This window comes from Coregonus clupeaformis, chromosome 25 (genome assembly GCF_020615455.1).
Source record: "Coregonus clupeaformis isolate EN_2021a chromosome 25, ASM2061545v1, whole genome shotgun sequence".
NCBI lineage: Eukaryota > Metazoa > Chordata > Actinopteri > Salmoniformes > Salmonidae > Coregonus > Coregonus clupeaformis.
The window spans coordinates 17,613,645-17,626,099 of NC_059216.1; the positions used below are offsets into that span (position 1 = coordinate 17,613,645).

General features: G+C 44.1%; 1 protein-coding gene across 2 annotated transcripts in view; it reads right to left on the reverse strand.

Moving 5' to 3' along the window:
- LOC121539156 (rho guanine nucleotide exchange factor 10) overlaps positions 1 to 12,455 on the reverse strand; it is a 91,938-nt gene that overhangs the window by 56,039 nt on the left and 23,444 nt on the right. Inside the window, exons 4-15 of one of the 2 annotated variants that reach the window (XM_041847447.2) lie at positions 10,742 to 11,080; positions 9,805 to 9,841; positions 9,567 to 9,646; positions 9,130 to 9,186; positions 8,555 to 8,739; positions 7,002 to 7,118; positions 6,133 to 6,238; positions 5,752 to 5,942; positions 5,463 to 5,642; positions 4,615 to 4,731; positions 1,317 to 1,409; positions 789 to 959 (exon numbers count right to left, since the gene is read on the reverse strand). In XM_041847447.2, coding sequence (XP_041703381.1) covers positions 789 to 959; positions 1,317 to 1,409; positions 4,615 to 4,731; positions 5,463 to 5,642; positions 5,752 to 5,942; positions 6,133 to 6,238; positions 7,002 to 7,118; positions 8,555 to 8,739; positions 9,130 to 9,186; positions 9,567 to 9,646; positions 9,805 to 9,841; positions 10,742 to 11,080 — 1,673 coding nt within the window. The remainder of the gene's footprint in view (positions 1 to 788; positions 960 to 1,316; positions 1,410 to 4,614; positions 4,732 to 5,462; positions 5,643 to 5,751; positions 5,943 to 6,132; positions 6,239 to 7,001; positions 7,119 to 8,554; positions 8,740 to 9,129; positions 9,187 to 9,566; positions 9,647 to 9,804; positions 9,842 to 10,741; positions 11,081 to 12,455) is intronic. The other variant, XM_041847448.2, reaches the window with a different exon arrangement.

Consider the following 12,455-nt stretch of genomic DNA (forward strand, 5'->3'; position numbering starts at 1 on the left):
GGTCAAATGCTATTTCTAGGGGGTTTAGGGTTAAGGTTAGAATTAGTGTTAGGAGCTAGGGTTAGGTTTAGGGTTACAGTGCATTCGAAAAAGTATTCAGACCCCTTCACTTTTTCCACATTTTGTTACATTACAGCCTTATTCTAAAATGGATTAAATTGTGTTTTTTTCCCCTCACCAATCTAAACACAATACCCCATAATGACAAAGCAAAAACAGGTTTTTATTTTTGTTTGCAAATTTATGAAAAATTAAAATGGAAATATCACATTTATATAAGTACTCAGACCCTTCACTCAGTACTTTGTTGAAACACCTTTGGCAGCGATTACAGCCTTGAGTCTTCTTGGGTATGACGCTACAAGCTTGTATAGACAGGTGTGTGCCTTTCCAAATCATGTCCAATACATTGAATGTACCACAGGTGGACTCCAAATTTCTAAAAACCTGTTTTCACTTCGTCATTATGGGGTATTGTGTGTGGTTTGATGAAAAAATTATATATTTCATCAATTTCTGAATAAGGCTATAACGTAACAAAATGTGGAAAAAGTCAAGGGGTCTGAATACTTTCCGAATGCACTGTAGGGTTAAGGTTAGGGTTATGGAAAATAGGATTTTGAATGGAAATGAATTGTGTGTCCCCACAAGGTTAGTTATACAAAACTGTGTGTGTGTGTGTGTGTGTATGGTGTGAGTGAGTGTAATTGTGTGTGTGTGTGTGTGTGTGTGTGTGTGTGTGTGTGTGTGTGTGTGTGTGTGTGTGTGTGTGTGTGCCAGAGCAATACCTTGTTGAGGTAGCGTTCATTCATAGCCTTGGCTATGTGTCTGATCTCACAGCGCTGGTCAGCCTCCATCTTCTTCTCATTGAGCTTCTCAGCCAGGGTCTCCAGTTCTGTCAGGGCCATCTGTAGGGGCAGCCTGTCACTGTGACCTGCTGGGGTGTTCTTCAACATGTCCTGCCATACAGCATGGAGAGATAACACATTCAGAATATTACAGAGCACAGATCATATCCAGATCATCTCTACAGTGGCATACAGTGGCAGTTTAAAACTATTCAGCTTCTTTCAGAAGGCCAATGGGCAGTCTTAAAGATTATCCTCAGTCATAACAATTATGTGTGAGGATATAATTTGAAGCACCTGGAGCAGAAATGATTTCCCAAGAGTATGCACACTACACAGCAATCTCCCTGCGTAGTGCAGTTTTAACAACAGAGCTCTTTGGTAGTGAGTATGTGGCACACTCTGCTGGTAGATGAGTGTAATATTTATTCTAGGAGCTAAGTGTGGACGTTACAGTGAAATAGATACCTGCAGCAGCAGAATGAACTGAGGGAATCTCTGGATGGGCTTCATCATGAGTCCATAGAGAGTGACCCGGTCACTGCTGGTGTCCTGACGATGCTGTGGAGAGAGAGAAGGACAATCAATGATTACTGATTGATGGAGTGCAGGACAATCAATACAGCACCACAAAGTACTTTTGTTCAGTCTGAAATCACATTCTGCACAGCTGTATCTCTGTATTTTCACAAGAGCATATTTTAAAAAGACCTACAGTCGAAGTCGGAAGTTTACATACACCTTAGCCATATACATTTAAACTCAGTTTTTCACAATTCCTGACATTTAATTCCCTGTCTTAGGTCAGTTAGGATCACCACTTTATTTTAAGAATGTGAAATGTCAGAATAATAGTAGAGAGAATGATTTATTTCAGCTTTTATTTCTTTCATCACATTCCCAGTGGGTCAGAAGTTTACATACACTCCATTAGTATTTGGTAGCATTGCCTTTAAATTGTTTAACTTGGGTCAAACGTTTCGGGTAGCCTTCCACAAGCTTCCCACAATAAGTTGGGTGAATTTTGGCCTATTCCTCCGGACAGAGCTGGTGTAACTGAGTCAGGTTTGTAGGCCTCCTTTCTCGCACACGCTTTTTCAGTTCTGCCCATACATTTTCTATAGGATTGAGGTCAGGGCTTTGTGATGGCCACTCCAATACCTTGACTTTGTTGTCCTTAAGCCATTTTGCCACAACTTTGGAAGTATGCTTGGGGTCATTGTCCATTTGGAAGACCCATTTGCAACCAAGCTTTAACTTCCTGACAGATGTCTTGAGATGTTGCTTCAATATATTCACATAATTTTACTTCCTCATGATGCCATCTATTTTGTGAAGTGCACCAGTCCCTCCTGCAGCAAAGCACCCCCACAGCATGATGCTGCCACCCCCGTGCTTCACGGTTGGGATGATGTACTTCGGCTTGCAAGAAACCCCCTTTTTCCTCCAAACATAACGATGGTCATTATGGCCAAACAGTTCTATATTTGTTTCATCAGAACAGAGGATATTTCTCCAAAAAGTACGATCTTTGTCCCCATGTGCAGTTGCAAACCATAGTCTGCCTTTTTTATGGCGGTTTTGGAGCAGTGGCTTCTTCCTTGCTGAGCCGCCTTTCAGGTTATGTCGATGTAGGACTCGTTTTACTGTGTATATACATATTTGGTCACCTACAAACAAGCAAGATTTCTGGCTCTCACAGACGTGTAACTTCTTCTTTAAGAGGCTCCTCTGTCCTCCACTCGTTACCTGTATTAATGGCACCTGTTTGAACTTGTTATCAGTATAAAAGACACCTGTCCACAACCTCAAACAGTCACACTCCAAACTCCACTATGGCTAAGACCAAAGAGGTGTCAAAGGACACCAGAAACAAAATTGTAGACCTGCACCAGGCTGGGAAGACTGAATCTGCAATAGGTAAGCAGCTTGGTTTGAAGAAATCAACTGTGGGAGCAATTATTAGGAAATAGAAGACATACAAGACCACTGATAATCTCCCTCGATCTGGGGCGCCACGCAAGATCTCACCCCGTGGGGTCAAAATGATCACAAGAACGGTGAGCAATAATCCTAGTGAATGACCTGCAGAGAGCTGGGACCAAAGTAACAAAGCCTACCATCAGTAACACACTACGCCGCCAGGGACTCAAATCCTGCAGTGCCAGACGTGTCCCCCTGCTTAAGCCAGTACATGTCCAGGCCCGTCTGAAGTTTGCTAGAGTGCATTTGGATGATCCAGAAGAGGATTGGGAGAATGTCGTATGGTCAGATGAAACCAAAATATAACTTTTTGGTAAAAACTCAACTCGTCGTGTTTGGAGGACAAAGAATGCTGAATTGCATCCAAAGAACACCATACCTACTGTGAAGCATGGGGGTTTAAACATCATGCTTTGGGGCTGTTTTTCTGCAAAGGGACCAGGACGACTGATCCGTGTAAAGGAAATAATGAATGGGGCCATGTATCGTGAGATTTTGAGTGAAAACCTCCTTCCATCAGCAAGGGCATTGAAGATGAAACGTGGCTGGGTCTTTCAGCATGACAATGATCCCAAACACACCGCCCGGGCAACGAAGGAGTGGCTTCGTAAGAAGCATTTCAAGGTCCTGGAGTGGCCTAGCCAGTCTCCAGATCTCAACCCCATAGAAAATCTTTGGAGGGAGTTGAAAGTCTGTGTTGCCCAGCGACAGCCCCAAAACATCACTGCTCTAGAGGAGATCTGCATGGAGGAATGGGCCAAAATACCAGCAACAGTGTGTGAAAACCTTGTGAAGACTTACAGAAAACATTTGACCTGTGTCATTGCCAACAAAGGGTATATAACAAAGTATTGAAAAACTTTTGTTATTTACCAAATACGTATTTTCCACCATAATTTGCTAATAAATTCATAACAAATCCTACAATGTGATTTTCTGGATTTTTTTTCTCTCATTTTGTCCGTCATAGTTGACGTGTACCTATGATGAAAATTACAGGCCTCTCATCTTTTTAAGTGGGAGAACTTGCACAATTGGTGGCTGACTAAATACTTTATTTCCCCACTGTAGATACTTTTGTACCTGTTTCCTCCAGCATCTTCACAAGGTCCTTTGCTGTTGTTCTGGGATTGATGTGTACTTTTCGTACCAAAGTACGTTCATCTCTAGGAGACAGAACACGTCTCCTTCCTGAGCGGTATGATGGCTGCGTGATCCCATGGTGTTTATACTTGCGTACTATTGTTTGTACAGATGAACGTGGTACCTTCAGGCGTTTGGAAATTGCTCCCAAAGATGAATCAGACTTGTGGAGGTCTACAATTATTTTTCTGAGGTCTTGGCTGATTTCTTTTGATTTTCCCATGATGTCAAGCAAAGAGGCACTGAGTTTGAAGGTAGGCCTTGAAATACATCCACAGGTACACCTCCAATTGACTCAAATGATGTCAATTAGCCTATCAGAAGCTTCTAAAGCCATGACATCATTTTCTGGAATTTTCCAAGCTGTTTAAAAGGCACAGTCAACTTAGTGAATGTAAACTTCTGACCCACTGGAATTGTGATACAGTGAATTATAAGTGAAATAATTTGTCTGTAAACAATTGCTGGAAAGATTACTTGTGTCATGCACAAAGTAGATGTCCTAACCGACTTGCCAAAACTATAGTTTGTTAACAAGAAATTTGTGGAGTGGTTGAAAAAACAAGTTTTAATGACTCCAACCTAAGTGTATGTAAACTTCCAACTTCAACTGTATATTTACAGTGGTGCTCTGACTGACCTTGAGGAAGTCTAGGAAGCTGGGTTTGGAGGCACACGTCTTCCTGACCACCGCCATGGCTGTGCTGAAGTTGTTCACATACTCACAGTAGGCGTCCAGCACCATGGACTTGGAGAACTGGGACCCAGATATATAGAGAGAGAGAGACAGAAAGGGGAGAGAGCAAGCCATTAACACCTCATACGAGTCCAATACAATTACAGTCAGGAATGGAATCAACCTGGATCCAGACAAAGGAATGGGGCTTCCTAGGGCCAAAATAAGCTGTTAGTTGGGCAGTGTGTTATGATGGGTGTTTCTGGCAAGGGATAAGAGAGGGAGGACAGTAGGGAAGGAGGCACACAGCACATGGGTAACATATGCTGTGTCCTGCTCCTGTGTTGTGGTGCCAGGGGTTAGGGGTCAGTAAAAACCTCAGGAAGAGGGAGGACTGGGGTTACTGGGGGAGTCTTTGTTTGAAGACCCCTGACCGGGTTGCTAGGCAGCGGAGACACCAGGGTGGAGCACTTCCTCCAAGAACCCAGTGCAGCTATGTGTGTGTGTGTGTGTGTGTGTGTGTGTGTGTGTGTGTGTGTGTGTGTGTGTGTGATGTGTGTGTGCAGTCATGGGACTAATGAGTCATGGTAAACTTTCACTATCGCTTCAGTCAGTGTTGTGTTCAATGGTGAAGCACAGTACAGGACATTGTGTGAGTAAAGGAATGTTTATGTCCACTAGTTTTGACCATATGACCACTGTCAAATGGTTTACTCTTCCAGCCATCTTAAAAGTGAAACATTAGGAACTGAATCCTTCCTACAGTAGGTTCCCCAGCACTAAATCCTTCCTACACTTGTCCACCAACCCACCGAGGCTACAAAGACATCCCCAATCATCTCCAGACTGTCCCACTCGGCCACGCGGCACGCCAGGGCGATCTGGAACAGGGCGTGGCACTGGAGAATCTCCCGGATACGATAGAACGTCACCTTCAGCTTCCTATCGCTTAGCAACCTGGGCTCAATCTCCAAAAGTGGCTTTTCATATTGCTGATAGGAGAGAGGATAAGGATTATAAGGATGTGGGTGGTAGGAAATATTTTCCTGGAGGAAATCAGAGAAATTCTATATGAAATGTATAAACTGTAAAATAACATACCTCTAAAATCCACTTCAGTGCATCAAGATAGTTCTTCTCACTCTCTAATATGGAGCCCAGTATACACCTCCTCACCACCTGTTGTTGTGAGAGCCCTTCAGGGACGGGACTGAGCACTGGCTCCATGTTGAAGCATTCCACTTCGATGAAGAGCTCCGACTCCTCATCCTCAAAACAGGTTGACTTCCTCTCTGAGATAAACAGGAGAGAGGAGGTCAGCTTAAATCAGATCAGCATCACCCAGGAGGTTAATACACATTGTTAGTGGATGATTCCTCTGTTACAATGTAAAGTGCTTGCAATTTATCCCAGATACACTAGTGTAATTAACTGACTAGTGTGCACTAAGGACCATAGTCCATGTTCTGTTCTTACGCTTACCATGACAGTGGGTCTTGATATACGACCGTCCCCTTTTCACTGCTGCTTTGGTCTTCTCCAAGCCGTCTTTGGTCCCGTCTCTCGCTGCCTTCACCAGCTTTTGCATCTTCAGGTAGCATCAACAACAGTAAATAGCACTCAGAGCAGACAGAGAGAACAGCATGCTACTGAAGTTCTTAGGGGATGATATAGGAACTGTGTTAGAAGAGAAGGGAATATGACAGCTCATGTAAATACAGGAGCAGGACCTCAGGGAGAGCAGGGTGGACCAGAGCAAGACAGCAGCTGTGACAGCAGCTGAACTGAGTCAATCTAAATTAAAGGATTTTCACAAATGCATAAGGGCTAGAAGTGACGTGTACTTAACTGTAATCTCTCTATGTGAGACCTGTAAATAGGGAATGTCAGTAGTTTAGAGGATCTTTCATTAGCCAGGGTAGGGTCTCAGAAGATTTACCTGGACTGCTACAACCCTCTGCTGAAAAGTATAACTTCATAACTCTATCTTTTTTTTATAGATTTGTTTGAAAATGTTCTGTAGCATCATTATTCAATGAGTGGACTAAAATGAACCTGTACGGACCTCCTGTCCAGGCCTACACACAACTCAGCTGCACTGGTGTCTCAGTACGCTGTAGAACTAAAGGCATGTCACTTAGGAGATGCAGTTGCCTCAACACCCATACAGTTGGCACATGTCAATGCAGTAGAGACAAACTCACCACCAGACATAAGAGCAGGATGAAGGGAAACTAGGTCTGAATCAGTCGGTGCGAGACACAGTGAGGGAGGGGTTAAGGAGGTTGAGGAGGCTCTATTTTGTCTAGCGGAGGGTGAAGACAGACACCGACCATGATGAGGACATTTACCTTCTGCTCGTGTTTCTGTTTTATCTGCTGTAGCTCTACCGTTCCCACTGTGCTTGCCATAAGATCTTTCATCTTTTTCTCATAGAGTTCTTTCAAGCGTGTCAGATCTTGAGAAAGCTAAACAAAAGCAGAGCATTTGACGCGTTACCAGACGGATCCTTTGAAGGTGGTCAGCCAGAGAAGATCATGCCCCTCACCCCAATCCGCCCACCCTCACCACAGCTAAGGCATTGCCTCCTCACCCATATTTTGTCTCCCGACCCACATATTATTCTTAAAGGTAGACTCAGCGATATGATGTAGATGCACAAAGCTTAGTGGGTCAATTTCAGCAAACAACTAAGAGCGTTGAAGCGCAAGGTTAACCTTCTCTGCTGTTTTGGTCCCGTACCTACCACGCTCTAACAGCGTGAAGCGAACATTCACATGCGCAGATACTATGCATGACTCTGAGAAAGTCTTGCATCTCGCTCATCGCAATATCTGCGGTGCTGCTCGTGGCAATGTCACTTCGCTGAGTCTACCTTTAACAGGGCCAATCTCTGCCACAGAAGCCAAGCAGTCACTTTGTGCAGCCAGCGGAGTTATAACACTGAGACTTCCCTGGCAAGACCTCTGGGCTGAAAGAACAAGCAGGCCGTTCAATTCAAAACCAAATATACAAATGAACTGTATATTACAGAGAGCTTAGTAATAACATGTGCAGCCGGAAGACAAGAATAATCCTAGTGTATAAAAATGTGTATTAACATTAGCTGAAGTATTTTTCATTTTAAATATGAGGATGTCAAATATTTACTCATCTTCTGTTTAACTGGATATTGTATTTTATTATACATTCACTGTGTGCCACTGCTTCTGCTTCCTCATATGTTCAAGATGCTGATATAAACGACACTCTTAGAAAAAAGGGTTCCAAAAGGGTTCTCCGGCTGTCCCCATAGGAGAACCCTTTTTGGTTCAAGGTAGAACCCTTTTTGGTTTCAGGTAGAACCCTCTGTGGAAAGGGTTCTTCATGGAACCCAAAAGGGTTCTACCTGGAATCAAAAGGGTTCTTCAAAGGGTTCTCCTATGGGGACAGCCAAATAACCATTTTAGGTTCTAGATCAGTGGAGGCTGGTGGGAGGAGCTATAGGAGGTCGAGCTCATTGTAATGGCTGGAATGGAATAAATGGAACGGAGTCAAACATGTGGTTTCCATATGCTTGATTTGTTTGATACTGTTCCATTAATTCCATTCCAGCCATTACAATGAGACCGTCCTCCTATAGCTCCTACCACCAGCCTCCACTGTTCTAGATATAACCTTTTTTTCTAAGAGTGTATCCTTCTTTAGAGTCTGTTGTTCTGTGGCGTCCATCTGCAGCTTTGTGCATCTCCTGGTGAATCCAGATGAGACACATATCCTTCATATCCTCTCTCAATCTTCTACTCCCCATAGTACATATAATCCCCTTCCTCTAGCATAGTATATTCCCCCTCTTCACCCTTCTCTTCCCTCCCCAGACGGACAGGTCTGTAGACAGAGGGGGTAAGGTGTTTAGTTTACACACATGGGTCTTCCTTTGTGGGGGCTTCCCTCTCATGAAGGCGTCAGGCAGGCCATTCTCCCCGCGGCCCTCCCCGTCACTCTGCTCGTCATAGCTCTCAAACTCGCTGGAGCTCCAACCGTTGTCCAGGGAGCTGCCGCAGCCCTCCTCTCCTAACTCCACATCGTCATAGATCATCTCGTCTGGCTCTGAGGGATGGAAGGGAAAGGGTTAAAATCAAGGGGAACAGCATTCAAATCAGGGTGAAATATATTTTAAACTGCAATGGTGCAATTTGTATTCACATACAGTAAGTTAGCCTGACCATATTTAGATCAGATTCCTTGGCATGAATTCTATATGCCATTTCTAGTGCATCAACTGAACATTGTATAGCCTAACACAGTTTGCTTAAGGGCACATAAAATGTATCTGATGAATAATTTCAGTACATTATGTTTTATAAATGCAAAAGAGGTAAAGACATTAATATGCAGAAGTACCCTGACGCTGTGGAAAAGAGGAACGACAGTACAATGAAAAACTGAAAGAAAGAAAGACAGAATAGAAAGACAAAAAAGAAGGAATACAGCACTAACCTGTAGTGGAGTCAGAGTTCTCTCTGGGCACATCATCATAAATTACTTCATCTGGATCTAAATGACAACGCAACCATGTTTGAATTAACAAGGTCTCAATTTGAAATAAATCTTCACACAACGGACAGGATTCAGTCTCAGGGAAGTCAAGAGGAGAGACCCCACAAGGGCCCGGTTCCTCAAAAGGAGCTAGAGGAAGGAAGTGTCTGGAAATTCACTTGAGTCAAGAATAAAAAGAACACCACTGTGTAGTCATGCATTGTGAACGGGACAGATTCAGGATGGACTCAGAACCTTACAATCCCTGTCCTGTTGTGTTCCAAGCAGACCAAAAAGTATAAACTAGGTAAATACAAATGGAAACAGGAAAGTAAAATAAACAGAAAATTGCAGAAAGGTATTTCTCATTGGGAAATGAGAAGAGGATGAGTACTTACTTTCCATCCAGGCTGTGTTTGCAGGGTCCGACACCCATTTAGACAAAGCATCCTCCTCTCTGATGGCAGGATACTCTTCACTGCAGACATTTGAATAAAATAGAGAAATCATAACCATCTGCTATTCCAACGCAAATAAGCAAGAATCCACTTCATCACAAATTCTGGCAGATCAACTCCAGTCTAGATGAGATAAAGCAGATCAGTGAAGAAAGATCCTGGCAGGCGAGTCACTCACATGTCAACAGAAATGTTGCCTGTCCCCACCACAGTATCTGGAGGGAGAGAGAGAGAACAAAAATCAACACTGATGACTCCTTCCCTAACATTACATACAATTAGCAGTTTGCGCTAAACCTTATGTACTGCCACCAGGGGGCAGCCACCACTGAAACTAAACTTGCATTTAAGAGATAAAAATAAGACCTGAAATTGATTGATAAGGACCTCAGATTAGATTGCTCATTCAAAAAACGGCAATGATAAACTGATATCTAATACATTCTCACATATTATCCGCAATGATAGGTTTACATGTCACAGAATATTTCCAACAGAAAAGCCTTACAGTATATTGGAACAATCAGTCAATGTGATAACATTTCAACTGTAGAATATACCTTTTAAAATACTATAAAATAGGAGTGACCCTCTGTGACATGTTGAGTAGCTTAATTACACTGCAATTTCCCCTCAGACTGGCCAAGGCACACATTTAACTACTACTGTAACATTAAAGAGAAAACAGGAAAATCCTCAAAGCCAACACAGAGTTTAGCGAGCGGCTAAATTTAGTCCCCACTTCCTGAGGCAAGGTTTTAGGAAAACATTGAAAATGCGAAGAAAGGAGAGGAAATATTTGTTGGGAGTACAGAGCATGCATGTGTCATGGCCTCTCATCCCAAAGTCAGTGGTGAAGAAGGGGGAGAGGACGGGGGAATTCCACTAACAAGATTGAATGATACGTTTGAACAGTTCCCACCACATATTTTCAGTGCTCTGTTCCTACTTTTCAGTGCTCTGTTCATTGTAGGAACACTATATCAAACGCATCACATCATGATAGTCTGAGGTTTGCAATATGAATGCAGAACAGAGTAGAAGGAATGGTAGGAATGGCTGTTAAAATCCTTCTAATTCTACATATTTCCACCATTGATGTGTTCTTCCTTTACCGTCCTCGTCCACGGAGAAGTGTCGGATGATGACGGGCGTGGTGTAGGCTGGCGTGATGAGGGGCACACCAGAGGGGGTGGCGTACCCACAGGGCACGGGCACAGAGTAGCCCGGGGGGACACAGGGGGGGCTGGCGGGGGGAACATCCTGGCCCTCACCCTCCTTCTCCCCCTCTCCTCCCACCCTCTCAACCGGTGAGGAAGCGACGGGCCCATGCTGCTGCTCCAGCTGCTGTAGTTGGAGGGGGGTGATGTCAATCACAGAGTAGGGGTTGACTTTCTTCTGGGAGGTGGTCCTGGGGGTGGCTGGGGGAGGATCATCACTTGACACTTCCTTATCTGCAATGGAAATGTAACACACATTACTGTTAGCCCCAAATGATCCCCATCAATACAACACAGCTACACACTGCTCTGAATGTGCTGGAACTAATTTGTTATCAGATTACTTTGCACAATTGCAAAATACTAAAAAGTACTGCCATAAAATTCCATAAGTGGAATTTGATGATACCACATCATGTCTATCATTGGTTAGGTGACTAAGCACTCCAACTTTCGATCATTGCAGAACACTGAAGAAGAATACTGTGATTTACAGCAGGTAGATAAACATTTAACTGCCACTACTTCAAATCTCAGCCTGTGAGCCTTCCCTCTCTTAAGCTTTCAATCAATCAGACAGAAGTGTCTTTACTGTTTTACAGCAGAGAGAGAGAGAGAGAGAGAGAGAGAGAGAGAGAGAGAGAGAGAGAGAGAGAGAGAGAGAGAGAGAGAGAGAGAGAGAGAGAGAGAGAGAGAGAGAGAGAGAGAGAGAGAGAGAGAGAGAGAGAGAGAGAGAGAGAGAGAGAGAGAGAGAGAGAGAGAGAGAGAGAGAGAGAGAGAGAGAGAGAGAGAGAGAGAGGAAGAGAGAGAGAGAGAGAGAGAGAGAGAGAGAGAGAGAGAGAGAGAGAGAGAGAGAGAGAGAGAGAGAGAGAGAGAGAGAGAGAGAGAGAGAGAGAGAGAGAGAGAGAGAGAGAGAGAGAGAGAGAGAGAGAGAGAGAGAGAGAGAGAGAGAGAGAGAGAGAGAGAGAGAGAGAGAGAGAGAGAGAGAGAGAGAGAGAGAGAGAGAGAGAGAGAGAGAGAGCTCGTCTCAGGCCCTGGGGTCAGAGGAGATAAATCACCATACACCCACTACAGACACATAAGCTGCAGGGTAAACACTACTGGTCAGCCACTGGAGAGGAGAGGGGCCTGGACTCGCAATTGGACTGGGTTGTAATTGTCAGAGGGGGAGAGACACAGCAACTTGGGCAGTGAGTGCTAGAGAGAGGAAAGAGCTTGGAATGTATGTGTTCGCAAGAGGTTGTTGGAGTCTCTAGTTGAAATGTGGGGTGAGTCTAACTGGGGTGATGGGGTAGTAGGGTGGGCCTCTCTCCTCTGACTGAGAGTCTGATAGAGAGAGTGGTAGTCCTGGTGGAGTCAAGCTGTGTGTGATGAATGTCAGGAGCCACCCTGAACCAGCCAGCCAGTGATATCAGGCGTCAGGAGAGAGACAGGCAGGGCTCCACTACACTAATGTCTATTCCAGCCTGACATGGAGCATGTGTCAGAATGAGGTAATACAACATGTGCTTAGGATGGACTGCATGACACCATCTACTGTACAGCACCCACTCAGTGTGGAGCAATGATATGGTTGTGGTGGTACATTATTTGTGTATGTTTAGTCTAC